Below are 26,574 nucleotides of genomic sequence, written 5' to 3' on the forward strand. Positions count from 1 at the left end.
AAAGTGCTCAGGTGGGGAGGCCTGGACCTGGGAAGGCTGTGAAAGTCAGACTAAGTTGGGGTAGCGGGGACGGTCAAAAGTGGGCCTTAGGGCTCCCCGGCATCAGGGTGGGGCAGGGGGTTGGCTGAAGATGGTCTAAGGGGAAAGGATGGGGCCAGACCAGGGCCGAGGCCATGGGAGTGGGAGGAGGGTGAGGCACATCCTCACTGACCTCACGGCTGAACAGATATGAGCAGTAGGGAGGTAGGGGGGCCCCGGGAGTGCCCCTTGCCCAGACCAGCCCTTCTGTCCTGCTGTGGTCTCCTTGCTAGATGCATTTATCTTACAAACAAGGTGATATCCAGAGGGTCTTGGGCAGGAAAGGCCAAGGATTGTTCTGAATAGTTTATAGGTGCCCGTGGGGCTGGCCCAAACAAACTGGAGAGTTCAGATGCCACAGGAACAGTCCCTGAACTCTTTGGGACATGTTCAAAACCCCTTCCCTTTTGGGGCTCAGTCGGTAGAGCACGCAACTCTTGATCTCAGGGTCGTAAGTTCGAGCTCCCCGGTGGGCGTAGAGATTACACAGTAACCAAGAAAAAAAACTTCCTTTTTTCTTCACAAGTGAAGTCCAGTGGAGGACGTATCAGTTGCTCCTCCTTCCACTTTTGAGGCCTCCTGCCCTCACATATCATTGGCACCACATGGAGGAGTGACCATTTCCCTCTGCCCGTGGCCCCACCATGTTTTCATGGAGGAGGGAAAGAAACCAAGTTGTCTGTGCCAACCTTCCCAGGCTTGTCGCTTCCCAGCATCCCTAGGTATGGGCTGGCTATGTGCCCTCTTTAAAACAGAAACGAAAGCTTGGAGATCTGTTAGGGCTTGAGGACAGCTACTCTGCCTGTCTGTGCCCACTAAGGGTCTACATCTAGGCTGTTTTGGCCTGAGTGACCCCTCATCATTCAGTGTCCCTGTGAAACAGCATGTAGCTTAGGCTATGAGACATAGAGCCATTTGTTCAAAGTCTCGACTCCGCCACTTCCATTCTGTGGCCTTGACCTCTGATCCTGTTCTCTCAACTGTCGCCTGGGGATGACAGTGCCTGCTTCCCTCCAGATCAGTGCTGGGTCCATGAGGCAGGCTCCCACCAGGCCTCTGCAGTGGATAAGCCAGACTCAGTTTGTCACATGTGCAGAGGGGAGCTGAGGCACAGGAAAGCTGGGCCTGTGAGGCAGGGCCGGGACTCAAGCCTCCAACAGTCCAGCATGGTGGGTTCACTCAGCCCTGTTCCCCTGCCTGAGAGGTCCTGTCCCAGAACAGCCCCTCAGGCATCACCCTCACCTCTGTGGAAACAAGGCAGCCAGACAGGAAGCAGGTTTTCATGCCAATAATTTATTGAACGGAGGTCTGTACACAGGCAAACCTTACTGTGGAAACTAAGACATCAGGAGCTCCCCCACCCACCCACCCCCAGCCCTCCAGGGTTGGGAGAGGAGGGAGGAGACCTTAGGGGCAGAGGACAGGAGGGGGGACAGCTGTAGAAGGGGGACGGGCCAGGTTGGACGGTGTGAATCGACGTTTTCTTTAAGAAAAAAATTATAACAATCTATTTACACCCGAGGGGGAAGGAGGAGCAGGGAAGGGAGGAGGAGTAGACGGGATGGTCTGGTTCTATTTACAAGGGACACAGGAGGGGAAGGGGGTTGGAGGAGTGTAGGCCTGGGAGGAGGGGAGGGGGCCGAGGGGGCAGGAGGTCCTCATGCCTCCAACCCCCTGTCCTTCCTTCTCTTCCCTCCCCACAACCAGTTAAAATCCTCTTAAAAAGCCCACCATAGGGTGAGGCTGGTGAGGGAGGGACTGGAGGTAGGGACAGGGACTCATTTACCTCTGCCCTCTAGTCTAGGGGCCCAGCCAGGTCAGGAGCTTGATGGGCTATGGTCCCCCTTCCCAGCCCCACTGGAGGCTCCCAGATGGAAGGGTAGTTGGTGGGGCCCTCAGGAAGAGTTAGTGAGGGGAGCTGTGGCGTCGGTCGACTGCCATTCCGAGCCGGTCTGAGCCTCACTTAAAGCTGAGGGGGAGGAAGAAGCAGACAGTTACCCTTTGCCTTGCAGACCTCCATCCCTCCAAGAGCAGGAACTCGGTGGGGGATGCTACATCGGAAACAGACAGCTGCCACTTTGGGTCCAGGGTTGCATGCTCAAATGCCAAAGGGCCAGGTTGGTCATGGACGGACTCCAAAGAGCCAGGCCCCACATAAAAGAGGGCAGCTGGAACTTGGCCCCGCTGACAGCACCGCCCGGAGGAAAGGCAGTCCCGCACTGCCCAGTCGGATTTTCTTCCCCAAGAGAGACAGGAAATCTGAATTTGTACATGCAGTGGCCTCAATTTTTAAACGTAGACAACAAATTTAACTTTTTGTTTGTGTGTGCATGCCAAACGTTTGCCTTTGGCTTTCCAGTTAGCACTTAAACACAGATATAGATGATAATAGCCTACAAAGGTGACCATCAAGGCGTATACGATCAAAGTGTCAACAGTTTCCACACATGTGCAGGAAACTCTGGGGCTGTGGGAACAGGCCCGCCTCCCAGGCTGAGAAAGGCTTTCATCTGCCACAGATGGCCCCTGACTTACCTTGTGAGGATGGAGTGAGGGTGGCAGTGCCCGCTGGGGACCTCAAGTGAGGAGGGATGAGAATGGCGTTGAGAGATGGTTGGATGGAGAGTTCTAGGGACAGGAATGGACATGCCCAGTCAGGAGGCAGGGCACTGGGAGACAGGGTCAGGGTTAGGAGGGGGCACCCGGTAGGGACCCAGCTCTTGGCAAGGGTGTAGCCACTGAATGCTTTAAGTGAAAAACCAGAGGGAGCCTCGCACAGGTGATCACAGGGCATGGATTAAGCAGGGTCAAGTCTCCTGTCTTGGAGGCATCTCCTGAGCCCCCAGGCCCTTCCTGTAGCCCACCCTCAGCGCCCCACTCCTGTCTGTAACACCAAGCACTCCTCCACATTCTCTGCCTGCCCCTCCGGTTCCCCAGATCCCAGGCTGTGCCCTCACCGCCAGGACTGAAATTGAAGAGGGGGGGAAGCGGGCGGTTGTTGGGAAGCTGGGTTCCGTGACATCGCAGTTCATCAAAGAAGCTGTGGGCGCAGGCTTCCAGAGGGGACAGCCTTGAGGACGGCGTGTACTCCAGCAGGCTAGAGCAGAGCGCGATGGCCTCCGGCGGCGTTCGAGATTTGAACACCTTAGGGGGAGGGGACAGAAGTCACCAGGGTGAAATGCCCCAGCACTGGGTTAGCCAGCATCGTGCTGCTACGGGGCCTGCAGCAAACGTGACTGGGTCCCGCACACCCACTTTCTAACTGAGGCACCACCACTGAGGGGCAGTCACCTTCTTTCAGGTGAGCAGTTCCCCCAGGTCCCATCACTGGACGGGCCCTGCTGGGAGCCTGTTTCCCCACCAGAAAAATGGCACTGTCGAACTTACCGTCAATCCTCACCTTCTCGAGTATGGGAGATGCCATAAAATTGGAAATGGGATGAGTTACTAACCCACTCCCAAGCCCTGACTCTATAGCCAGGTCCCCAGGCCAGCTGGCCTCCAAAGGGGACCTCAGCCATGCTGCCTGAGCCCCTAGCCCTTCCCCACCTTTGTCCAGGGGTGAGCTTTAATCTGGGGAAACTTGAACTCCGTGTAGTTGGGGTTCATCTCTCGGATCTGTTCCCGGGTTGGTGTTCCCAGCACCTGCAGAGAAAAGGAGGGGTCTGAGCCAAAGCCCCTCTCCCTTAGCCACCCCCCCCCACCCACACTGTGCCGTGCCCTCACCTTGATGATCTCCACCAGCTGGTCTACCCCACTGTCCCCGGGGAAGATGGGCTGGCCCAGGAGGAGCTCAGCCAGCACGCAGCCAGCTGACCACACATCTGAAGGGGGAATGGGGGAGGGTCAGGGCTCCTCCACCCATCTCCTCACAAGTGCTTCCAATCCCCCCCACAGTCACCCCGAGGGTGCCAGGAGCCCATTTTCTCAGCCCTGAGAAGCAGCACCCTGCTCAAGGTCCTACAGTTTAGAACGCCGGAGCCTGATGTTAAACCTCCAGGTCTGACTGACTGTGCCGCACTCTCCAATCTAAGTGTTTCCAGCCTTAATTGCCTCTCTCCCCTCGGTGACCCCAGTAAGCCCCTTCTCTACCTCTGGCCTCCAGATGGCCCAACATACCTAGAACAGGCATCTGTGTTCTTCGGGCCTCGGGAAGATAAAGCCTTAATTTCCAGGCCTAGCCTTTATCCTGCCCACAGGAACAGCTGCAACCTGGGAGTCTTGCCCCACTCCCTGGTCTGTACTTGACCCCCAAGGCACAAGTTCACACCTAAGGACCATTCAGTTTCTCCACACTGCTGATGAATGTTCTCTCCAAACCCTTTCATGCCCCCGCCTCTTGCCTGGAAGGTAGTGCTGCCATCCCCACCAATGGGGAAAGACACAAGGCCCTGTGAGCAAGTCACACCCTCGCGGTAAGAGAGCCACTGATTCCCCCAAGGTCACTGTCAGCCCCTCCCCCCCAAGGCGAGAAAAGAGGGCTGACTGGGAGGCTCCAGAGCCCGCATGGACTCTGGAGTCAGGTCAGCTTTCAAAGCCCAGCCCTGCCCAACCCCAGCAGTGCGAATGCAGGCAGGCGGCCTCCCCGCTCTCAGCCTCAGACTGCTCATCTGTGAACCGAACATACGGCAGCATCGCCCTCCAAAGTTTGTGAGGACTGGATGAAAGAACACACGTTAAAAGCTTTTATCGCCGAGCTTGGCAGACAGCACACAGAAAGAACTCAAAAACTGCCATGACTGCCGTTGCCCACCCCCACCCTCCGGGAAGTCTGACCAATGGACGAGGTGTAATCAGTGGCTCCGAAGATCAGCTCCGGGGCCCGGTAATAGCGAGAGCAGATGTAGGAGACGTTGGGCTCCCCCCGGACCAACTGCTTTGCGCTGTGGGAAGAGATGGGTGGGAGTAAACGCAAGGCCAGGGTTGGGGTCCCTCCTCGCCCCTTCGGCCACCCAGCGCACCCCAGGTCAGACCCACCTGCCAAAATCGCAGAGCTTGAGGACAGCAGTGTCAGGGTCCACCAGCAGGTTCTGGGGCTTGATGTCGCGGTGACACACGCCCTGGGAGTGGATGTAAGCCAAGCTCCGGAAGAGCTGGTACATGTACACCTGGGACAGGCAAGGGACAGCACAACTGTGGCCCAGGGCTGCCCACGGAACTTGCCAGCGCTCCACCCTCTTGGCCTCAAGAGCCCTCCCAAGCACCTCTCCAGTTGACTCATAAACTCTTCTACTGCCCCTGGGTCCTCAAACCTTACTCTGCACCAGGCCCACTTAGAGGGCTTGTTAAAACAGGGACCTCTGGGGGCGCCTGGGTGGTGCAGTCGGTTAAGCGTCTGACTTCAGCCAGGTCACGATCTCGCGGTCCGTGAGTTCGAGCCCCGCGTTGGGCTCTGGGCTGATGGCTCAGAGCCTGGAGCCTGTTTCCGATTCTGTGTCTCCCTGTCTCTCTGCCCCTTGCCCGTTCATGCTCTGTCTCTCTCTCTCCCAAAAATAAACAAACGTTGAAAAAAAAAAAATTAAAAAAAAAAAAAGGGACCTCTGGGGCCCCCTCCCAGTTTCTGATTCAGTAAGTTCGGGATGGGGCATTTGCGACAGACCCCCTCAGGGCTGGCACTGCCCCGCACCTTGAGAATACTGCCTCAGTCACACACCTCAGCAAAAGCCTGATAAACACACACACACACACATACACACACACACACACACACACACACACACACACACACACACACACAAGGAAGGCCTTGCGGGAGCCAGTCACTCAGCTCCAAAACCACTGGCTATAGGAAGGGCTCGGCTTCCTTCAGCTGCCAGTCAAAACCACCCACGGGCTCGCCTCCCTCCAGCTGGATTTTCCTGCCACTCTCCCTCCCACTGGCTAGAACATAAGTGCCAAGAGAGCAGGGATCTTTGTGTGTTCATCGCTGCTGTGTCCCCCAGGACCCAGGCCAGTGCCCAGCACATAGCAACTGCTCAGGCCGGCTTCCTGGGCCCCCCTCCTCCATTCCCACTGCCCTTGGCTAGAGATGCCGCTTCCTCACCCTGCACCTAATGATCTCCCAGAAGCCTTCCTTGATCCTTCTCACCCCCAAAGCAGGCAGGGCCGGGGGCCTCCTGTTTCCAGAATTCCCTGTGTTCCTTCTACTATGGCAGTTGCTAGTAGTTTTATAGTTCTTTGTAACGACAGCTATCTATTCCACTAAACTGAGAGCTCTTCAGGAACAAAGCCTGGGTCTCAGTCAGTTAGGCCTCTGGAACTGCATTGGGTTCAGCACACAGGTAGCCACAGAAGGAATTCACAAAACCAGAGGACTCCCGTCCTGGGAGGCGCAGTCCCCCAGCACCAAACCCTGATAGAGCTCTGTAGCTCACCAAGACCCAGGGTTCTTAAAGCTGGCAGGAGGATCTTCAGCCAACCTGAACCCACCCACCTCCTCCCAGCGCAGAAGGCTGCTCCGGGGTGGCTCAGTCGGTTAAGCGTCTGACTTCGGCTCAGGTCATGATCTCACAGTTCGTGGGTTCAAGCCCCGCGCCAGGCTCTGTGCTGACAGCTCAGAGCCTGAGCCTACTTCGGATTCTGTGTCTCCCTCTCTCTCTGCCCCTCCCTGGCTCACACTCTGTCTCTCTCTCTGTCTCTCTCTCAAAAATACATAAACATTAAAAAAATAGTAATTAAAAAATAAAAAAAATTAAAAAAAAAGAAAGCTGCTCCGGCCTCTGTTCTCCACAACATCCCTAGGCTCATTCATTCATTCATTCATTCACCCATTCATTCAAACACCTCCTGAAAGAGACTAACACCCGGGGCACAGCACCAGGCCCTGGGGAATGAACCCAGGTTCTGTGGACAGCAACCTTCCTCCAACCCTGCCTCCTTCCTACTCCCCTCTGCCAAGGCTTTGCAGGCCAGGACTCTGACTTCAGCATCTCTCCCTTCACATTCTCGGTCCCCACCCCAATTCTAACTCCACCAACAATACTGGTGCCACTGGGCTCCCAGGGTGGACCCGAGCAGGTACCGTGCAGTCTTCCCCAGACCCCAGTCAGCCTGCCTCCCTGATTCGGTCAGGCCTCAGGTTGGCTTGCCCTGCATTTGGCAAGCTCTGTCTATGGTGGTTATGGAGTCAAGAGCAGGGAACACACAGCCTGCAGAGACCAACATAAAGTTGGGAGGAAGAAGGAACCCACAGAAGGCAGGAGGATCCAGAGCCCCTGGCTTTGTAGGCCTGGGTCCCAGCAGCCTGCCCGCCTGCCCACCTTGACATAGATGATAGGGATGGTCAACTTGGCCTTGGTGAAATGGCGGGCCACCCGGTACACTGTCTCGGGCACGTATTCCAGCACCAGATTTAGATAAAGCTCGTCTTTCTGCAGAGAGCAAAGGAGAGGTGTGAGGCACTGTGAGGAAAGGGGGGGGGGGGGGAGGCTTGTGGGGGATAACGGGGGAAGGACTGGCAGTCACGAGAAAGGCAGGCAGGAACACGGGTGGAGTCAAGGTGGAAGACTCCCCCGCATGGGCAAGGCCTCACCTTCTCTCCACTGGAGTAGAAAAAGTATCTCAGCCTCACAATATTGCAGTGGTCCAGCTTACGCATAATCTGCAGCTCTCGGTTCTTGGAAGCAAAAGGAAAGTGCCTCAGACAACGGCCGACTCTCCCCGCCTCCCCTCCCTGGCACCCCTCACCACAGCCCTGCTCCTCTACTCCTGCCAACAGAGCCAGGTGGCTACTCCTTGCGTCCCAGCTCCAGGGCCCCTCTAGCACAGACCCTAATTCCTTACCACTACCCATTTCCCTCCCCCACAAGCTGAAGGCCTGTGGACTAAACCCAACCTACAGATCAGCTTTCTTCAGCCCACTGTTGAAAAATCCCCAATGCGTTGCTAACATTTGAAAATCAGGGGTCTCCATGTATGAATCCACGTTTCCTGCTTGTCTTGAAAAATCGGATGATATGGCCACACAAGGCCCGAGTGCCAACAGACAAGTACTGGCCACCCAGTCCACCCTGGTCCCCACTCCTCTCTATTGCCTCCCCTGGAGGCATCTGGGCCCTTGAACCCTGACTTGGATCTTAAGTCCCAGACTCCAGACTTCCATCTTCCCAGAGCCTCAGTCTTTTCCCTATTCTCTGTTCCCATGAGTTCTGGCCTCAGAATTCCCACCCTCAGATCCCTCGCACTTCTGGGACTCCACACTAATCAAATTCTGGCCCACACCCTGGAGCTCCTCCTGCCCAAGGGTTCTCACTGCCAAGACCCAGTCCCTGAACTGGTTCGCTCCCAGCCTAGGCTCAGTTCGTTTATATCCAGGCCAGCCTAAGCTCCAAAATGCCAGTCCTTGCAACACCAACTGTCCCTCGACTTCTACCTCTTCCATCTCCTTTTGGTTCCCTGGACCTCCACTAGGTTATAGGGCACATCTGTCCTCAGGGGGACAGATGCCCACACCAAGGCACATGGTTTGGTGAGCAGAGTACAGTCTGGATTTCATCCTGCACTTGCCAAGCACCTGGGTCAGAGCACGACCTTCACAAACACACTCATCACCCTCTACCAGCTTCCTTTCTCCTCTGGGCAGAAGCGTAACTTAGCAGGTAAGGTGGAAGGCTTCGGAATCAGACAAGCCAGAGGCTAGTCTTGCTCTCAAGTCAATTCTCTTATCTGAGTCTCAGTCTTAGAATGAGGATAAGACACCAGTGTCCACCCTCAGAGAACCTTCATGTGAATTAAATAACAACTCGCCTAACAAAGCACTTCACCCAGAGCAAAAGCCCAACATCAGCTCTGGGCTCTCTTGGAACCCACACTCCCATCTTCCACACACTTTTCCACTCCTTTCTCTTCTGGCTCATGTTCAGATCCCGTGAAAACCCAAATCCAGCACCCTCACTAGGGTGCTCTCACCCATTATGCCTGGTCACACCTCCTTGTCCCCATTTGCCCCAAGCTACCTTGAACCTCTTGTCCTGGAGAACCTTCTTGATGGCCACCAGTTCCCTGGTCTCAGCCAGCCGTGCCTGGTACACGACCCCAAACGAGCCATTGCCAATCACTTTGATGTCTGTGTAAGCCACCTCCTGGGATCGCTCTGGGCCTTGGCCTAGAGTCGCTACCACTGTGGTCACCTTCCCGCTGTCACCTGGGGAACAAAGGGGACACACATCCACTGACCTTCCCCCTCTTGCCACCACCCAATCACAGGGCTGTGGGGAGGGAGGCAAATCTCTATAGGATGCTCACTGGGGGCCTTTGTCTCTTCTCTGTCTTTGAGCAAAGGTGGCTGCTGGATGCCTCTGGGTGCCCTTTCTCCTCTTCCCTTCAGGGAACCCTAAATCCTGCTGCTTCTCTGGGTGGGAAGACACTGACACTTAAACTTCTTGCTATTCAAGGATTGATAACCCAGAATTTCTACCTCTAGTGAGCAGCAAATCACTGGTCCCGCTTGGTCTGAGGGCATCCTCATACTCTCAGATGACTGTATCCACTCTGAGCTTCCTGCCTGCTGGCCCCACTCCTGACTGGGAAAAGCCTGACCTAACCTCTCCCACTTACCAGAGCAGTGACCCTGAGGCACTTCTACTTTAGGAAAGCACTAGCCTTTCTCACAGCTTGAGGGACAGTGACCACTAAGTCCCCCTTGCTAGAGCTGATAACCACCACTATTTTTTAGTGGCAGAAAGGACTCCTCCAGGTATGAGTGACAAGGTCATGACTTTCACAATAAGCCCTTCCCCAACTACTCTGGAGTTAGAAAAGGCGCTGACCTGGCCTCCTCATCTGTGTGGTCCAGAGTTCCAGACCCCTTCCTGTATTTGGGTGGTCCCCAATGGACAAGTACTAAGTCGTGAGACTGATGAACCTGGCCTCCATTAACAAGGGGCCATCCCAGCCTCAGTCCTTTGAAGGAAAGCTGTAAGTTCCAATTCCATTCTCTGAACAGCAGCAAAGTTTTGTGGCATTCTTAGGGAATAGTGACCTCTTTTCTTTGGTGAACTTTTCATCAATTTCCCAAAGAAAAGGGGTCACTGATGAACCAAATTTGTCTTCAGGGGCACTGACACCTTCTTTTGGAGGAAGATGATCCTATGTGGCTATTCTTCCAGAGCTAATGACACCATACCTCAGAACAATGATAAGGGTAGAACCTTAGATCCATATTCAATGGGGAACTGTGACCCTCCCTGACACTGTTCCATTTTTTGTGGAAGGAGACTTACCGAGCAAGTTTTTTTTGTTCTGTTTTGTTTTTAAGTAAATTCTACCCCCAACGTGGGGCTCGAATCCATGACACCAAGAACAAGAGTCGCATACTCTACAAACTGAACCAGCCAGGCACCCCAAGCCAAGTTTTTGGAAAAAAAGTGCCTATGGACTTGTTTGGCAGGGTATACTGATTCCCAGTCTGTCCTCATTTCTAAGAAGCACCAACTATTAATTTCCACCATTGGGGGTACAGTTCTATCTGTTATGGACAAATGATGGTAACAGGTCTTGCATTTTAAAAGGAAAGACTGCCTGGGTACCAGTTTGGGAAGCCCTGGCCCTATCCTTCTGGGGACACAGTAACCTCAAATCCATTCCTATGTGATATTCACTCCAAACCCCCATCGTCTAAAGGGGAGCAAATTCGATCCCCTTTTTGGGGTGACGGTGATCTTCTTTTTGGGAACAATACCCCTTTAGCCCCATTTGCAAGCGAGGATGACTCCTGATCCTGTTGTCTAATGGATGGCAACATCAGATTCCTGTTTTTAAGGCTCAGGGACCCAACATCTCAGTACTAGAAGAACAGAGACCTGCGACCCCTGTTTCTTTGAGGACCACTAATCTAATCCTAATATCCAGTCCTAAACTCCAATTGATGGTAACCCCTCAAATCCCTTTCTCTGGGAAGGGGAGCGCTCAAATCCCATCTTTGGAAGCACAGGGAGCTGGACCTCCTATCTGGACATATGGAAGAAGCTGATCGACGTTTGAAGGGCTTCGGGAACCTTGATCTCCACCCTCCACGGACGCCGCTAATACTCACGGCCCAGCTTCACTCCGGGCGGCGGGAAGCTAGTGCCCGCACCGGGGCCGCCGCTGCCTCCTCCGCCGCTGCCGCTGGGGCCACCCCCGGAGCTCGAGGCCCCCACGCCCCCACCCATGGCTCCGACTGACGCCTTCCCACCGCCGCTGCCGCCCGGACCGGAGGCCGAGCCCCCGGGGCCGCCGCCGCCACCACCGCCTCCGCCGCCTGGCTCCGCGAACGAGCTGGTCCGCGCCCGGCCCGAGCCCCCAGGGCCGCCTCCTGAAGGCCCGCCGCCGCTCATGGCGCCGAGCGCAGGCCCAGGCCACGGGGCTCGGGCTGCCCGGGCTGCCCCCGCCGCCGCCGCCGCCGCCTCCCCCGGGCTCTGGCCTCTTCCAGGCCGCGCCGCTCGGGCTCCGGCTCCGGCCCAGCGCCCGCCGCGGGGCACGTCGGGAGATGCAGTCCGCCTGCCCTACGCGCCGCCGTCGCCGCCCTCGGTCCGCACAGAGAGCCGCGAGGCACGCCGGGAAATGGAGTCTGCAAAGGCCTCAGAGCCCACCGCGGGGGATGACGGATCGCGCTGCACGTCAGGAAAGAGTTCTGGGCAATAAGTCAGCCAACTGTGTCGACTGCGGACTCTGAAGCACATTGGGAAGCGGAGTCAGAGTCGCACACTCACACACTCACTCCATTGCAGCAACTGTGACCCCTAAATGTGCTTCAAAAATGTAGTCGCAGCCACTCTTTCAGTGAGCTTTGTAGGCCGATGCACGCCGGGAAATGGAGTCCAGACGCTTATTTAGTCTATTGGCCGTGTATGCCGATCCGTGCCAAGTGCACGGTGGGAAATAGAGTCTGCGCCGGTGCATCCGCAGATACCGGACCGTGAAGCAAGCCGGGAAATGGAGTCGTCGCCACGCCCTCACCGCATTGCAGGTGTAACGCGACTTCCAAAGCACGCCGGGAAATGGAGTCCCAGGTACTACCTAAGCCCCAAGTGGACACTGCAATTATGGAGATAGGCTGGGAAATAAAATAGGTACGGCGTTCCTCTGCATCTCCTACGCTATGCCGCAGTCCCTACCGGGAAATGTAGTCAACACCAAGGCTTCAGAGTAGTTGCTACAGTGAACTTTGTGTCTTCTGGGAAATGAAGTTCAAGGCGGCCTCCCCGTTTGACTGAGCGGGAGGGATCTACGAGGAACCCGAAGCATGCTGGGGAATAGTCCAGTCAGGATCCTGACCCTTTGTGAGATGAGACTGCAGAGGCTTGCTGGGAAGTGGAGTCCAGCCGGTACTTTTGGGAAAGCGAGAGCCGAAGGTGAAAGACATCAATCCCCCCCGGGAGACTGTAGAGTGTTCAACGCCTCCTTCCCCTCCCCCAGGTCCCAAGAAAGTGACGAAGTCTATCAGGGGCTGCGGGAAAATGGGAGCCCAAACATTACAAATTCCAAGTTTCCACTAATCAGGGAGGAAAAATCCCCCGCAAACGACTCGGGAAACAAAGTTCCTAGTGGTCTCTCAGAACAATAGCCTTCAGATACAATCTAGCTTTTTCTACCAACGTGGGTTGCACCAAGAGGCTGAGAGGATAATTAAAAGAGGTGAAAAAAGAACTTCTGATTTGAACCCTCTTTCAGCCTTTTGCGTTCTCCCGCTTCCCAAGTTTACAGGATCCAGGAGGGCCCAAATCAAGGAATCAAGGAAGCCGACTGTTAGGAGTAGCCTCAAGTTTTGTGCACGGACTATGTCGCCCTATTTATCGACTAATACCCGGGAGGACTCTATCCCCAAAGGACGCTGGGAAACGGAGTTCGTGTGAGGGTGTGTGTGTGTGTGTGTGTGTGTGTCCCGGAAATACTTGGAACTAGAATGAAATCATCTTCAGCCCTCCTGCCTCGTAGAATAATGGGAAATGGAGTCTGTAGACCTTCACTTTAATCTGAGCCAGTGTTCATACTAACTGTCCTGCCCTTTCTAAAGCCTGAAGAAACTTTCATACACTCGATCTAACTGCAGTTCTCAGCGGGCACAGAGCAGACAGTATCGCTCAGGCCTTCTCGGACTACATTAACCAGAAGGCAAAGCGCGGACATACTTCCGCTCCCTTTTCAATGAATGCAACTGCATTACGAACAGTTCAGAGTCTGGGAGTCGTAGTTTTTCAGCCAAATGGTGGTTGCTGCCCTCTGACGGCAGCTCGAAAGATGAAAAGCAAAAATCTGAATCAAGCAAGCCCCAAGCCTGGGAAATCCTACACTGGACCAACAAGGCCCAAAAGGACAGCGGAGCGGGGCGGGATGGCGGCGGTTACTTAACTGCCAGAATTCATAGCACATGCGCAGTGGACGATGCGTGGGCAACCGACAGGAGGGGATTGGGGTCGGTGGGAGTCTGAGGGCGACCGTCTGAGGGAATTTTAACAAGATGTTTGCAGGGGTGAGAACGTTTGTTGAGGGGTGCTAGGACAGATTGTCTGTGTCTATGAGGGGCCTGTGGTGTCGGGAGGTGTCCAGGGGAGTCTGTGAAGTGAAGGGGTCTTACTGGGGACCAGTGGAGAAGTCATAGGGGACTTGAGGTGTCTTTAAAAGGTCTGTGGGATGCCAAGAAACTACTCCAGACTGAGGGACCCGAAGGGGTGAGCAATGTTTAAGAAGCACCAGGAAGGAGAATCGGGCGCCTGGGGCGGGGGGGGGGGGGGGGGGGGGGTCTGGGTCTGGGGATTATAGGCTTGAAGAGAGTCTCTGAAGGATGAATTAATTGATGAAAAATTGTGAGATCGACAAAGGGCTTTCTACTGGGATGTGGAAGACATCGAGGGTGTGGTCTTGCAGAAATTGAATAGATTTCTAGATTTGGGTGGGTCATTAAAGATTGGCGGAGCTGCTGGAGTTTACAAAACTAAATTCCACCTGTGACACCCCACTAGATCAGAAATGGGGGCAAGAAGTCTGACCTAGAGAGCAGTTCTAAAGCCGAGCACTTCTTAATCCATATTGGACCTGGTGTTCTGAAGGCACTGAAATCGAACTGAGACACTCGTCTGGGTCCTTCCCCCCCTCCCCGCAGTGATAACACCCCCCTTTCTCCATCACACCACCACCACCACCAGCAACTCAGTTGCATCTATGTTGCCAGGAGACATGCCTCATCCCAACTTCCAGAAATAGCCCAGTGGCCCCCACCCCAGGGAGTGACTTACATCACCCAGGAGAGGGAGCAGTTGCCCGCAGGCTGCCAAGGGAGCCTGGGTTTCCTGCCAGTACCCCAGCCCTGGATCTTCTCTTCACTGCCAATCGACATCATCTGGGACCACCCACCCCGGGCTGGCAGGAAATGAGGGTGAAGCCTGAGTAGATAAGAGTTGCCAGTTCCTTCCCCCTCAGAGTTGCACAGGGTGGGGTTTCTCCATGAAGCCAGTCCAACAGGCCTGAGCCCTCAATTCCCACCTCATTTCTTAGCTGTGTGGCCTTGGGGAAACTCCTTCCTCTCTCTGGGCCTCAGGCACCTCACCTGCACTGTAGGGGTTGGGCAGTCTCTAAGGACCCTTTCAGCTTGGATTCCTTCTCCTGGCTCTTTCATCCCTGAAGCAAGCTCTCCAGCCTGAACTTCTAGCTTTAGGAGCTCACCTTTCAGATCCTATGATTGAAACCTTTGTCTAGATCCAACTGTCCTGGCCTGAGGAAAAGGAGTTGTTGAAAGAACACAGGCTTCAGAAACAGACCTCTTTAAAGTCCTGGCTGGGGTTAGGGCCTTGGGCAAGTCATTTAACTGAACTGCTTGCCCCCACATTGCTGGGTGTTAGAAATAAAGCACTGCAGCTAACTAGGTATTAGGTACCTGGTACATAGCACGTCGTGGATCAGTAACAACCAGGATTAAGCCTGTCCCTTAACTCGCTGGCAGGGGATGTTCCCTTGCTTTGACAGAGACCGCTGAGGTACCTTGCAAGGTCTGCATTTCGAGAGTTGTTGCAGGCCTGTTGCCAAAGTCCCCTTCCAGGCCATGGGGACACCGAGAGGGGAATACACAGAACCAGAAAGGAAAGGCGTTTCAGGTGATCAGAAAAGCAAGGACAATAGGGTGGTGGAATCTAAAGCGCTTCCAAGGATAAGTGGATCCCCACAGAATAGGGGAGCTGTCAGAGGGCAAGAGTATACCTGAGACGTTTATCATCAGGTCCTGGGGGTTATATGCCCCTGAGGTCAGATCATTTTCCAGGCCTCGATTTGACCCATTCAGATAGGGTCAGACCTTCTGGCCATAGATACGTTGGAGAGCCAGTGTAGGTTCCTGTCTTTCAGAATCAAACAAAGGCTGTATGTGACCTTTTAGTTGTTCTACCCAACACCCAGGACAGATCACCACATCCAAAGGTCCAAAGTTTTATTGTTTTGAATACATTCTCCAGCAGCCCCCCAATTTCCCTTCCCCCCCCCCACCCACTGTCCCCAATACAGAATAAGGCTTGACCACAGACCCCCACCCCAGGGGCCCCAGCTAGGAGGCAGAGGGGGCTTCCAGTTTGGTTTCAGGGCACCCCCTTCCCACCCCCCCCCCCCACCCGCCTGCCTATGGGCTAGTCCTAGGAGCAGCTGGGGGTGAAGGGGTTGGACCAGTGCTGGAATGAGGGGGGAGGAGTGGGAGAGGGATAGCAGGCACTTGTAGAGATTTGTGGCCTATGGGCGGCACCCCTCCCCCTCCTCTGCCCCCCACCCCCCCAACATGGAATTTTTGGTTCATCATAAAATGTCCCTCCCTCCCCTGCTGCAACCCTGTGGGGTATGAGAAACCCAGGCACTCAGGGCCCCTGGAGGGGCAGGGAAGGCAGGATCAGGACTGAGGATGGACGAGAGTGGAGAGGGACAGGGACAGGAGGCAGAGAACAGGGAGGGAGACAAGGCTTTTACTTCCTAAGCGATTGTAATAAAAAACGTTCCTGGGCATTGAGGCTGGAGCCTCAGTTCAAATATAAATTCCCCAGAATGGAGGTGGCCCCCTCAACTCCCCCCACCCTACCCCCCCCCCCACCACTTTGCCTGGAGCTTAGAAACCCACAGATAGGGGAAAGCCCCCAGCCCTGGACACCCACCCACCCTCACCATTAAAAAAAAGAAATTAAAAGTTTTATACAAAACATGGGGTAGGAAAGGGGAGGAGGCAGGGAAGACACCAGAGAGCTGCCCTTACCTCCAGGGCTTGGGGGGGGGGGGGTTAAGGCAGCAAAAGAAGCATGGGAGGTGGGGGGAACAGGGCCCCCTGCCCACAGCCCTCAGGAATCTCGATGCTCCAGAGAGAGCTGGGCTGTAGCGTGCTGGAGGTCAGAGCTCACTCGCCTTGGGGTGAGGGGCCCCCCGGCCTCCCCAGGCCCCTCCCCCCGCACCTTCTTGTCCTCACCCTCATCCTCCAAGCCCCCAGTGGGGCCCCCACCCCCCTCCAGGCGACAGTCTTCACTCCAGCGCCGCTTAAAGCGCAGCTTGAGGGGCATGCACTGGGCTGCCCCAGGTGTCTCGCCGGGCTCGGGCTTGGGGGGCGCAGGTGGGGCACGAGGGGTCTTGAACACCTCCCCATCTTCCTCATCCTCATCGCTGATGTCAGTCACCTCCACTTCCTCAGACTCGCCTTCCGAGATGGGCTCCACCTTGATCTGTGGTGGCGGTGGCGGTGGGGCCAGCGCCCCCACCCCCTCCGCCAGCCCGCCTGAGCCGCCACCAATGCCAATGCCACCACTCTTGTCAGCACCTGCTGGAGCCTTCTCCCCAGCTGCCCGCTGCCGGCGTCCCAGCGGGGGTGGCTGGAGCTTAAACTTGAATGGGGAAGAGGAGGAGGAAGAGGAGGACGAGGCTGAGGAGGGGACCGGTGGGGTCTCGGGTGCCATGGGCGGCAGCGGGCACTTGTCAGGGCGCTGGGGCTGGGGCACCACCAGCCCAGGGTAGTGCAGGAAGGCGCGGGGACTGAGGTGGTAGTTGTAGACGCTTTGGGTGTGGGCCTGCAGGTACCGTTTCATGTCCTCAGGGCTAAAGGAGAAGTGGGAGCCTCCTCCTGAGCCACTGGGGCCCCCACCACCACTGGGGTACATAGGGCTCAGCGTGGGTGAGGGAGTGTAGGCCAGGTGAGTGGGCGTCATGGGCAGAGCTGGTGAGAGCTGAGGCGGCAGTAGGGAGCCAGGCCCGGCCAGAGGCGACACAGGGAAGGGGCTCAGGGGCTCAGGGCCACCCCGGGGCCGGGGGTAGACTCGGAAGACGCCAGGGTCATGGGGCAGGCGTGCCAGTGGGGGCCCGCGGAAGGCACCCAGCTCTGGAGGGCCTGGCGGTCGGGCCCGGGGGTCCTCTCCCAGTGGCTCTTCCAGCTCTGACGTGCCATCGCTACAGTCACTGACTGAGCCTCGACCCAGGCGTCGGGCCACCACAGCCGAGAAGAGGGAAGATGAAGATGAAGAGCAGGCCGGTGGTGAGCGGGGGTCCTCGGTGGGGGACAGCACCTCGGAGGGCGTTGAGGGAGGGAAGCGGAAGTGGCTGCCACCCGATGGCACTGGTGGGGCGCTCTGGGGCACCGCACCCCCTGGCAGAAGAGGGGAGATGTGGTGTCAAGGCCCTTGGCCCAGCCTGGACATACACACAGACCCTCTGCTTCTTCTGAACCCATGCCCACCAGCCCCATACTCACCAGCCAGCCCCACATCGATGAAAGGGTAATTAACCAGCACCAGTTTGTTGAAGTTGAACTTGTAGGTGAACCGTTTCCCCTTGGTCTTGTGCAGAATGCGTTTGTTGTAATAATAGCTGTGGATGTAGAAACCCATCGAATGATCAGTCAACGGGACCAGAGTCTAGACCCCATTCCTTGACATGCGTTACATGCTGCTCACAAAGGGGGACCAAAAAACCTGGGCCACACAAGAGAAATCAAGTGCCCGGAAGGAATGAAAACTAGCTCTCCCCTCGGGCTTGGGGCCAAACTAGACGCCACACCCAAGACTGTATTCTCTCCGCAGGACACCTCTACACAACAGATGGGCTCAGAGAAGGATTAAGACTTGCCCAAGGTCACACAGCTATGATTTGGCAAAGGATCAAACCCAAAGTCTATTCCCATGGGTTACAGGTTCCCCAACTAGCGGGGGCTATCCATGTCTGCTCAGGGGTCTCTGCCCTCCTCACCGCAGGGCCCGGCTCAGCTTGTCATAATTCATCTGGGGCTTGCACTTGCGGACGCCCCAGAGCCGAGCCACCTCATCAGGGTCCTTGATGACGAATTCCCCGTAGTCCCCCTGCCAGGCGATGACACCCTGGTATTCCTCCTTCCGCAGCAGCTCCAGGATAAAGTGCCACAGCTGGATCTGCCTGGAGCCAGGGGACGACTCTGGCTTGTAGGCCCAATCTGGGAAGGCAAACCCTGAGGACAGGAGGCAGGGGAGTGGCCCCGGGTCAGGACACAGAGTCCAGGGCTCCAGGTCCCCTCCCGGGGTCCACCCTCCTACCCCACCCTCAACCTGGGGAAATCTGTCTCCCCTCTGCCAAGTCAGGACCTGGGTTAGAGAGAGACAGTGTGTGTCTGTGTGTAAGGGGGCTAGACGGGAGCCGGGGGGAAGGGAAGCTGGAGCCTGCTCCAGCGACACCGGGAGAAACAGGAAACCGTCGGCGGCGGGTCCCGGGGCCAGTGCCAGGGGGCCAGGCACCAAGCCAGGCCGGCGGGCAGGGCTGCCAGTGGGGGAGGGGCAGGAAGGGGCACACGTGGCCAGCGGGTTGGGGCGAGCCCCCCCTCAACCCCCACACTCCCATTCAGGGCCAGTTATACCCCTCCCCCAACCCACCCCACAGTTCCAGTCCCCTCCTGGGAACATAACACTGTCTCCCTCCCAAAACGTATCAGAGCCTTACTCCCACCCCAGGACCTGATGATTTTTTTTTTTTTTTTTTCTTAAAAGGACCAGGAGGAGTGGGGTGGGGTGGCTGGTTGACGATGAGGTCAGCGCTTGCACACACAGAGGCTTCTGTCTTCCCTGGAGAGTGAAACCCAGACTGTCTGCCCCCCCCCCCCCACAACGAGCCCTAGACCCTCTGTGCTGCACTGCCCTCCCCAGACCCAGGCACATGGACCCAACCTGGCTGGAAGGCCCTAGCCCAGGCCTGAAGATTGAACAAGCAATGCTACAGCCCGTTCCCCCTTCCGCCTTCTCATCCTCAGCTTCTTCCCTGCCCACCTGCCTACCCGCCCCCAGCATTAACCTTGGGTAGAGGTTGGTGGTGGGCTGGCTGGTCCCTGGAGGGGGTGGGCAGCCTGGGGGGGGGGGTCGATGGGGGGGGGCTGCGGTTGTTGTCATTTCCCAAACCCCCGGGTAATCAGGGGACATCAATAATTCAGCACTAGGCAGCCGGTAATGGAGGGGTGGGAGGAGGGAAGGGGAAGAAGAGAAGGAGAGGGAGGCAGGGCAGGGGCCCTGGTGCCACCAGAGGGAGAAGGCCAAGGTGGACAACTAAAATGGGCGGGGTCCCAAGTCACAGTCAGGCTGCACTGGTCAGCCTCTGGCCTCTGGCCCCTGGCCCCGGCTCAAGCAGGTACGAACCAGGCCCAGGGCAATGCTGAGCCTCCCTCAAAGACACCACTGCAGTCTGGAATCCAACAGGGGATACTTCCCCTTGGGGACACAGGGGTTCAGCAGTTCCTACTCCCACAGGGACCACCTCTTCTAAATCCAGAGCTGAGTCTATCCCCCACAGCGACCCAGCTTCCTGAGCCCTGGCCTTGGGTAGAATGGGATGGCCAGCATTCCCCTCATAGTCCCTGCCCCATTCAGAAATCCCAGCCTCAAACAAGCCCCTCAGGGCTCCAAGGATATGACCTCCAGCTGGTCACAGACCCAGAGTCCTATACCAACAACAGCCCCTGCTCCATTCAAAGTGACAGCCCCTGACAATGCCTTCCTTAGATCGCAGCATCCGTAGCCCCATTCCTCTCTTAGGAATCCAGGTGTTCATCCCATTATCCTCACCCTGCTGGAGAATGCAGGTCCCAGGGTCTTCTTCAGGGGCCAGAGGCCCTTGAGAACCCAAGTGACCAAATCGCTAGCTCCATGTACCCTCTACCTCCTCCAAAATGCTCCTACCCCCCATTCAGAGCACCAAGCTCCATGCTTCTCCTACCTAAGCTCCAATCTGGTTCTCAGACCCAAAAGGGGGGGTGGGGGGCAAAGCCCCTGAGACACTAGTCTGGGGTTGGGGGTGTACTGACTTTCACCCTCCCCCCAAATTAAAGCCACCCTTTCCAGCCCACCCGCCCCAGCCTCCTTGTCCCGGTAACCAGGCAACGTGTGTGCAGCGACAGTCCTGGGAGCGGGGGAGCAGGAGGCTAAAAATAAACTTTGCAGAAGAGGAGTGAGAGAGACTACATGCAACACAAAGGGAACTCGGAAGGGAGGTGGGGGGCTCTGGAAAGGCCTCAAGCTGCATTCCGGGGGCTGTCCCAGGCTGCCTTGTTAACCCCCCCTTCCCTGACCAAGCTCCCTCTGGGGCTAGGACCCTGGATCCCAACCCAGGCAGGGACTTCCCCACTCCCAGGACCACCCCTACCAGGCTTTCCTCTTCGGACATGGCATACATGAGGGCCTGTTCCTGGCTTTGGGGGGAGAAGAAGAGCGGGGGTGACGTCAGGGTGTCTCAATGGGGCTCTGTTCCCCAGGCCTTGGAGCCAGGAGCCAGGCACGGGCAAGGGGAGCATGTGTGAGTGTGTGTTGTGTATGGGTCCACGTGCTTAAACAGGGAACCACCGGGCCTGCACCAAGAAAGCTTGGGGGAGAGGACCTCTGGAGCATGGGGGACAGTGATAGAAGGAGCAAGCAGCTGACACTGAGAGAGGGGCTCAAGACACTTTGAGACAGGGTGGAGAGGTAGCAGCAGACAGACAGGAAGGGCTGGGATGGCAGGGACCCAGAAGGCACACCTGGGTCCCACAGAGGTGGGGTAGGGATTCTCCTAGACAGACTGGAAACCTGGGGGGCGGGGGGCATAACTCCTGGGCACCCCCCAAATTCACATGACTGGCCAAACTTTTTTTTAAAGAGACTATGGGGGTCGGAAGGGAGTGGTGGTGGTAGAGGAAGAACACGCCGACCTCCTGGGGGGCCCTGCCACCTCCCCCACACTCCAGGCAGCCCTCGGTGGCGCCAGAGCCGGGAAGAAAACAGGAAGTGGGAAACAGCCGCGGCAGAGAGGAGAGGGGCCGGGATGGAGGATCGGATGGAGGGGCGTGCAGACGGACAGACGCACCGATGGACCGATCGGGAGGCCATTCCAGGCCCCCGCCCCTTCCCCCAGGCGGAGAACCCACACGCGGCTCGGCCCCAAGACAGGGTTAGGGGAGCGGCCCAGCCGGTCCCACCAGGCAAAGGCCCGTAGCAGGGAGGGAAGACGAGGCGGGGTTGTCTGGGCGCCTAGGCCCCCTCCTCGGGCGAGAAGAGGCTCTTGCTGCCCCCAAGGCCCAGCAGCCCTGGAGCCTGTGGGAGCCAGAGAGTATGTGGGACGCACGTGACTGACCCTACAGCACTCCGCACCCCTGCCCCACCCCCCTGCCCCCCTCCTCGGCCCCAATCCCCAGGCGCCGGAGCCCGGCTCGGAGCCCTTTAAGAGCCGCCCCCACCCGCCGAGCGGGGGGGCGGGGTGGGTGGGCCGGTCGGGGCACACACCCGCACACAGGAGCCCTAGCCGCGGCCGCCGCCGGGGGAAGGAAACAAGTTTGAACAGCGGCGCCCGGCCCCCTTCCCCCTCCCCCGTCCCCGCCCCGGGCCGGATTCCGACGGGGTAGACGGGCAGGGGGCGGCTGGGACCCCTCCCCCCAGCGCGCTCGGGCGCAAAGTCCAGCCCGCGCGAGCCCGGGGGCGGCGGGGGAGGGGAGGGGGGAAAGTCCGAGTGGGAGGGGGGTTAATCCCGCTGCCCCCCGCCCGCCAACAGGGGGGGGAGGGGAACCTTGGCCCCTTAAGGAGGAGCAAGTTGGCGGGGAAGAGGGGGGCGGAGGGAAAAGACGGCCGGTTGAAAGAGAAGAGCTGGATGAGGGAGGGGGGGCGAAGGGGGAGCCTCCGCGTCCCCCCCACCTTCCCCACCCTCCTCCACCCCGGGGCCCCGGCCGCGCGGGAGGAGGGTACCCAGGTCTCCCCGGAGCCACCTTAAAGCCGCGCGTTCTAAGGTCGGAAACAAAAAGTTCCTTTTTCGAACGTTCGGGCTGCGCTTTGGAACTTTGCGACTCGGCGCGGGCGGGGGAGCGAGGAGCCGGCGGAGACGGGCGGGGGAGGGGCGGCGCAGCCCGGACCCCGAGTCCTGGGCTCCCCAATCACGCCCTCCTTCTAGAAACCATCCCGTATCCCCTCTAAACCGGTGCGGGGCACGCGCCGCGGTGAAGGTCATGGGCCGGACCGCGCAGCGCAGAACCGGGAATAGCGGGCCCCGTGGACAGCCCCCCCCCACGCCCCGCACACGTCCCGGCCCCCAGAGTGCAACGTGACAGAGCGGCGGGGAGGGACCCCGCCACCCCCGTGATCCCGGGAGTGGGGGAGAACCCAGCTCTCGGGAGTCCAGTAGGGAGAGGACCAGGACTCGCAGCGCCCACACCACTCCGCCCGGACCCAGAAATTGGGGGTCCCATGCAGCACCCCTCGCTCGCGCCACGAGAAGCAACAGGTCTCGAGTGCTTGGGGTCCCCCCAGAACTGGGGATCACTCCGGCTGCCCCGGAACCCTTCAGCCCCCCCCAAAGTTTCTCTGCCTGGTTTCCCCGGGCAACAAGTCTCCCCCACACGTGCTGCCCCCGCCCCCACCTGTGTCCGCCGGGGTCTTCATGCTGGGGGGCCCGGGGCTAGGCGCCCCGACTCCGGGCCGCAGCTCCCGGCGCCCGCGCTGCCCCGTCCCGTCCCGCGCCCGTCGGGCCGCCCTCGGCGCTTCACCCGGCCTCGCCTCTCAGAGCCTCTCCCCTCCCCGCCGCCGCCTCCCGGGTTAATATCGCACTCCGGGGCCGGGACGCCCACGCCCCCCGGCCGGCGACGTCACCGCCGCGTCGCCATGGAGACACTGCGCCCGCCCCCTCCCCGCGCACTCACACACACACATACACACACACGCGCGCACGCACGCACACACACACATACACACACACACTCGCCGGCGCGCAGCCACTGAGGACCGGCCGGCTCTGGGCTTAAAGGGGCCGCGCGACAGGGGAGGAAGGAAGGAGGGGGTGGGGGTGGGATAGGGTCCTGGGGGTCATGACCCTTTTCCGAGGCTCCTAGTCTGCAGATAACTTAAGTCCTCCGCACTCGTGACCTGTCGCCCCTCCTCCTCTCCTGCCCACTGTGGAATCCAGAGTTTCTTTTGGGAGCTTGTAAGTGGGGGGGGGGGGGAGGGGGGGCTCTGGAAGGGGTCAAAAACTTTTGAAAGGCATGGACCTTTCGAGAGGGGGCAGAATCTTCACTGCAGGGGGGCAGGGTCAGGACCTTGGAGGATGATCAAGACCACATTTCTCACCCTGGCCTTACCCTGCCCCCCCCACCCCCCCCCCCCACACAGCCCTGAGCCTGAATGGGGGCAGCTGTCCAGGGGTGGGGTGGAATGGGTGGGAATCATTTCCCAGCATCGGAAATGGGGAGGCGGCTGTGCCCTCCGCTCCTCCGGGATGGGGTCTTGGCCTTCCAGATAGCCCCAATCCCAGCTGGGGAGGAAGTGACCAAAGAGAATGCATTTGGGAGCATCCCCCCCCCCCAACTCCATCCCCACGCTGCAGCTGTCCTGGGGACACAGCCGGCGCCGGAGGTACCCCCACCTCCACCACCAGGGCAGGGGGTTCCGGAGGTGGGCCAGGATGCGAGGGGGCGACCAAAGTCTGAACAAATGTGCTCCCAAGGGGCACTGGTGGGTCGCCAGGAGAGAGGAAGGTAGGGCTTAAGGATGAAGACCAGTGCGTAGGGCAGTGCTAAGTCTGTTCTCCGCAGCTGGGAGGGATGGATGGAGCCTGAGGCTTCAGGAAACAGGAAATAAGCGCTGATCAGATGGCTAGCGGGAGCCGGCACAGGGTAGAGGGCAAATAGAAGCAATATCCACAGACCCAGCCCGAAGACAGAGTTTCAGAGAAGACTCTTGAGGTACCAAAGGAGGGGAATATTGCAGGGTGGGGGTGATGCTCAGAGAAACTGAAACAGAAAATGGGCAGGGAGAGACAAGCCACAGGGTGGGAAGGCCAGGAGGGTGACTCTGGCTTCTTAGGGCTTCAACCCTTTGCTGGGTGCCTAGATGCATTAGAGCAGTCCCCTAACCTGTGCCTCAGAAGTCTCTAGCCTCTTCCTCCGTAGAGACCAGAGCCTCCCGGGGAAAGCATCACCTCCCTGGGGAATTATGTAACCTTGCCTACGGACAGTGCTGCTCCCCCACGGATATTGTAACCCTCTGGGAGCAGTGTGGTCCAGCAATAATAATCACCATCATTGTTATTATAACAGCTCCCGAATTCCTAGCGCTCATGATGTGCCAGGCACTGGGCCAAGCATTGTCTGGGGCATCTTGTCATTTGATGCTCACAAAATCCCAAAGTGGGAAATTGCTATTGTTATCCCCACTTACAGATTAAGAAGGTGAGGCTCGGAGGGGAAATCAGTCCGTCAAAGTCCTACAGCCAGGAAGTGTTGGAGTCAGGATTTAAACTTAGACCTATCCAATTTGAAACCACATCCTTCACCATCAGCTTTACTGACACCTTTACTGTCTACCTCCCCTCAGAAAAAGACAATGCAAAGTTTCAACAATAATAGGTCTGTAACAACTTTAGTGATCCCACACTCCCACCAACAAGACACAGATGGGGTTGCAACCCTAACTTTGCTACTTCTTGTCTGTGACATAGAGCAAGTGAATTTTCCTCGTTGAGCCCCAACTTCCCCATCTGTAAAATGGGGATATTATTAGACCCTACATGACCAGGTTGTTGTAAGAAATTGGGGGTATGAAGTAAGTATGTAGTAAATACTGGTAATAAATTATTAGCAGAATGAGCTATATACCCTGTGGATAATGTAAGCACCCCTTACCCTACAGACTCCAACTAGATAATAAATACAGGGTACTGACAGTGTGAAATTGCCTTTTTTCTTTTTTTAAGAGGGAGAGAGAGCACATGTGCATGCAAGCCAAAGTTCAGCTCAGGTCATGATCTCACAGTTCATCCGTGAGATTGAGCCCTGCGTGGGGCTCTGTGCTGACAGCTCAGAACCCGGAGCCTCCTTTGGATTCTAAGTCTCCCTCTCTCTCTGCCCCTCCCCTGCTTGAACTCTGTCTCTCTCTGTCTCGCAAAAAAAAAAATAATAATAAAAAATAAATAAAAGTTGAAGAGTCATACGCTCAACCGACTAAGCCACCCAGGCACAACTCTCCCCCCCTTTTTTAAAATAGGGAACAATTCACAAATTTGAGTGTCACCCTTGTGCAGGGCCCATGATTCTAACCCTCTCTGTATCATCCCAGAAATTGCCTCTTAATGGCATAAGTCCCACCCTGACCCAGTTGCATAACTCAGTCCTGCTGTTCCTATGAAATACAATCATGGGTAGCGGGCAGGCATCATGGTGGAGACTGAGCCGTCAGAGAGAGTGGGAGTCCCTGGTGAAAATGCCCCCTGAGTAGTGTGACCTCTGGCGGTTTATGAAAACCTATCCACAGATCATGTAACCTCCAGGGGGTCAATGTGACTCTACCACAGAAGTGTGGACCCTCTTGGATAGTTCACTTGCCTTGTGAACACTGAGAGCCAATCAGGGAAGGTGAACCCCACCGTTACTGTATGAAACACTCACATATCACAAACTTGGCAGAGAGACTATTCGTCACCACTGATCATTCCTTAAAGGCATGCCATCCAGTGAAGGCATATGGAAGGCCATATCAATTCCAGTGAACAAGGGGACACTTCCTCCCACCCTCTCATTCCCTGTGGGAAAACTCCACCTGAAGGCCCCTGAAGCTAAGTGAAAAGTGCAACCTCTCATAGACCTAAGACATGGCTACAGTGAACAGTGTAATTCTCCAGGGAGAAAACAACTCTGTCCAGACGGTGGAAGACACCCTCACTCCCATGGACGTAGCTCTTCTTGTTCCAAGTTACTGTCCTGACAGTAGATGACATTTATGCTGTTGCTGTCAGGCTAAGGCATGGACAGAACCTATCTATCCCCACGCTTCTGGAAAGAAAACCGTATGGGCGATAATCATTGTCACAACCTACCCATCACCTATAACAAGCAACAAGGGGCCATTACTACTCTTTGAACACTGTAGTTCCCTTAGAAATAATATGAGCCACCATATATAGAGACTGTAGCCACCTAAACAGCGTGACTACTCCCAAACAAAAAATGTAATAACCCCATTAGCGTATCACCCTTCTTCAGCCCCCTACTTGAAATGCTGAAGGGTTCCGGGGCTCAGAGCTGAGTCCCCCTCTTCCCTCCTCCATCTG

At 57.0% G+C, this 26,574-nt stretch overlaps 2 protein-coding genes and 1 pseudogene across 2 annotated transcripts; all 3 read right to left on the minus strand.

The window, feature by feature from the left end:
- Positions 1 to 1,351: 1,351 nt before the first annotated feature.
- On the minus strand, positions 1,352 to 11,445 carry GSK3A (glycogen synthase kinase 3 alpha). Its single transcript, XM_043598785.1, has 11 exons — positions 11,111 to 11,445; positions 9,033 to 9,220; positions 7,610 to 7,693; positions 7,338 to 7,448; positions 5,056 to 5,186; positions 4,855 to 4,961; positions 3,805 to 3,902; positions 3,628 to 3,723; positions 3,036 to 3,222; positions 2,614 to 2,706; positions 1,352 to 2,047 (listed from the first exon to the last, which is right to left on the minus strand). Exons 1-11 carry the CDS (start codon positions 11,391 to 11,393, stop codon positions 1,974 to 1,976), a joined length of 1,452 nt encoding a protein of 483 aa, XP_043454720.1. The 5' UTR covers positions 11,394 to 11,445; the 3' UTR covers positions 1,352 to 1,973.
- Positions 11,446 to 15,463: 4,018 nt separating this feature from the next.
- On the minus strand, positions 15,464 to 23,076 carry ERF (ETS2 repressor factor). The gene is made up of 4 exons (XM_043598784.1): positions 22,895 to 23,076; positions 18,250 to 18,484; positions 17,756 to 17,871; positions 15,464 to 17,650 (listed from the first exon to the last, which is right to left on the minus strand). Exons 1-4 carry the CDS (start codon positions 22,914 to 22,916, stop codon positions 16,362 to 16,364), a joined length of 1,662 nt encoding a protein of 553 aa, XP_043454719.1. The 5' UTR covers positions 22,917 to 23,076; the 3' UTR covers positions 15,464 to 16,361.
- Positions 23,077 to 25,503: 2,427 nt separating this feature from the next.
- Positions 25,504 to 25,602, minus strand: LOC122495341 (annotated as a pseudogene).
- Between the last annotated feature and the right edge of the window lie 972 nt (positions 25,603 to 26,574).

The sequence above is a fragment of the Prionailurus bengalensis genome, chromosome E2 (genome assembly GCF_016509475.1).
Source record: "Prionailurus bengalensis isolate Pbe53 chromosome E2, Fcat_Pben_1.1_paternal_pri, whole genome shotgun sequence".
Taxonomy (NCBI): domain Eukaryota; kingdom Metazoa; phylum Chordata; class Mammalia; order Carnivora; family Felidae; genus Prionailurus; species Prionailurus bengalensis.

Excerpts from the sequence above, each read along its gene's own strand:
- GSK3A (XM_043598785.1), bottom strand. The coding sequence starts at position 11,393 with ATGAGCGGCGGCGGGCCTTCAGGAGGCGGCCCTGGGGGCTCGGGCCGG. Across the intron at positions 2,707-3,035 it reads CTTCAATTTCAGTCCTGGCG|AACTCTCCATCCAACCATCT; the intron begins GTGAGGGCACAG and ends TCCTGTCCCTAG. Across the intron at positions 2,048-2,613 it reads CCTCACTCCATCCTCACAAG|CTTTAAGTGAGGCTCAGACC; the intron begins GTAAGTCAGGGG and ends CCTCCCCCTCAG.
- ERF (XM_043598784.1), bottom strand. The coding sequence starts at position 22,916 with ATGAAGACCCCGGCGGACACAG. Across the intron at positions 18,485-22,894 it reads GAAGACCCCGGCGGACACAG|GGTTTGCCTTCCCAGATTGG; the intron begins GTGGGGGCGGGG and ends TCCTGTCCTCAG. Across the intron at positions 17,872-18,249 it reads AAGCTGAGCCGGGCCCTGCG|CTATTATTACAACAAACGCA; the intron begins GTGAGGAGGGCA and ends CTACATCCACAG.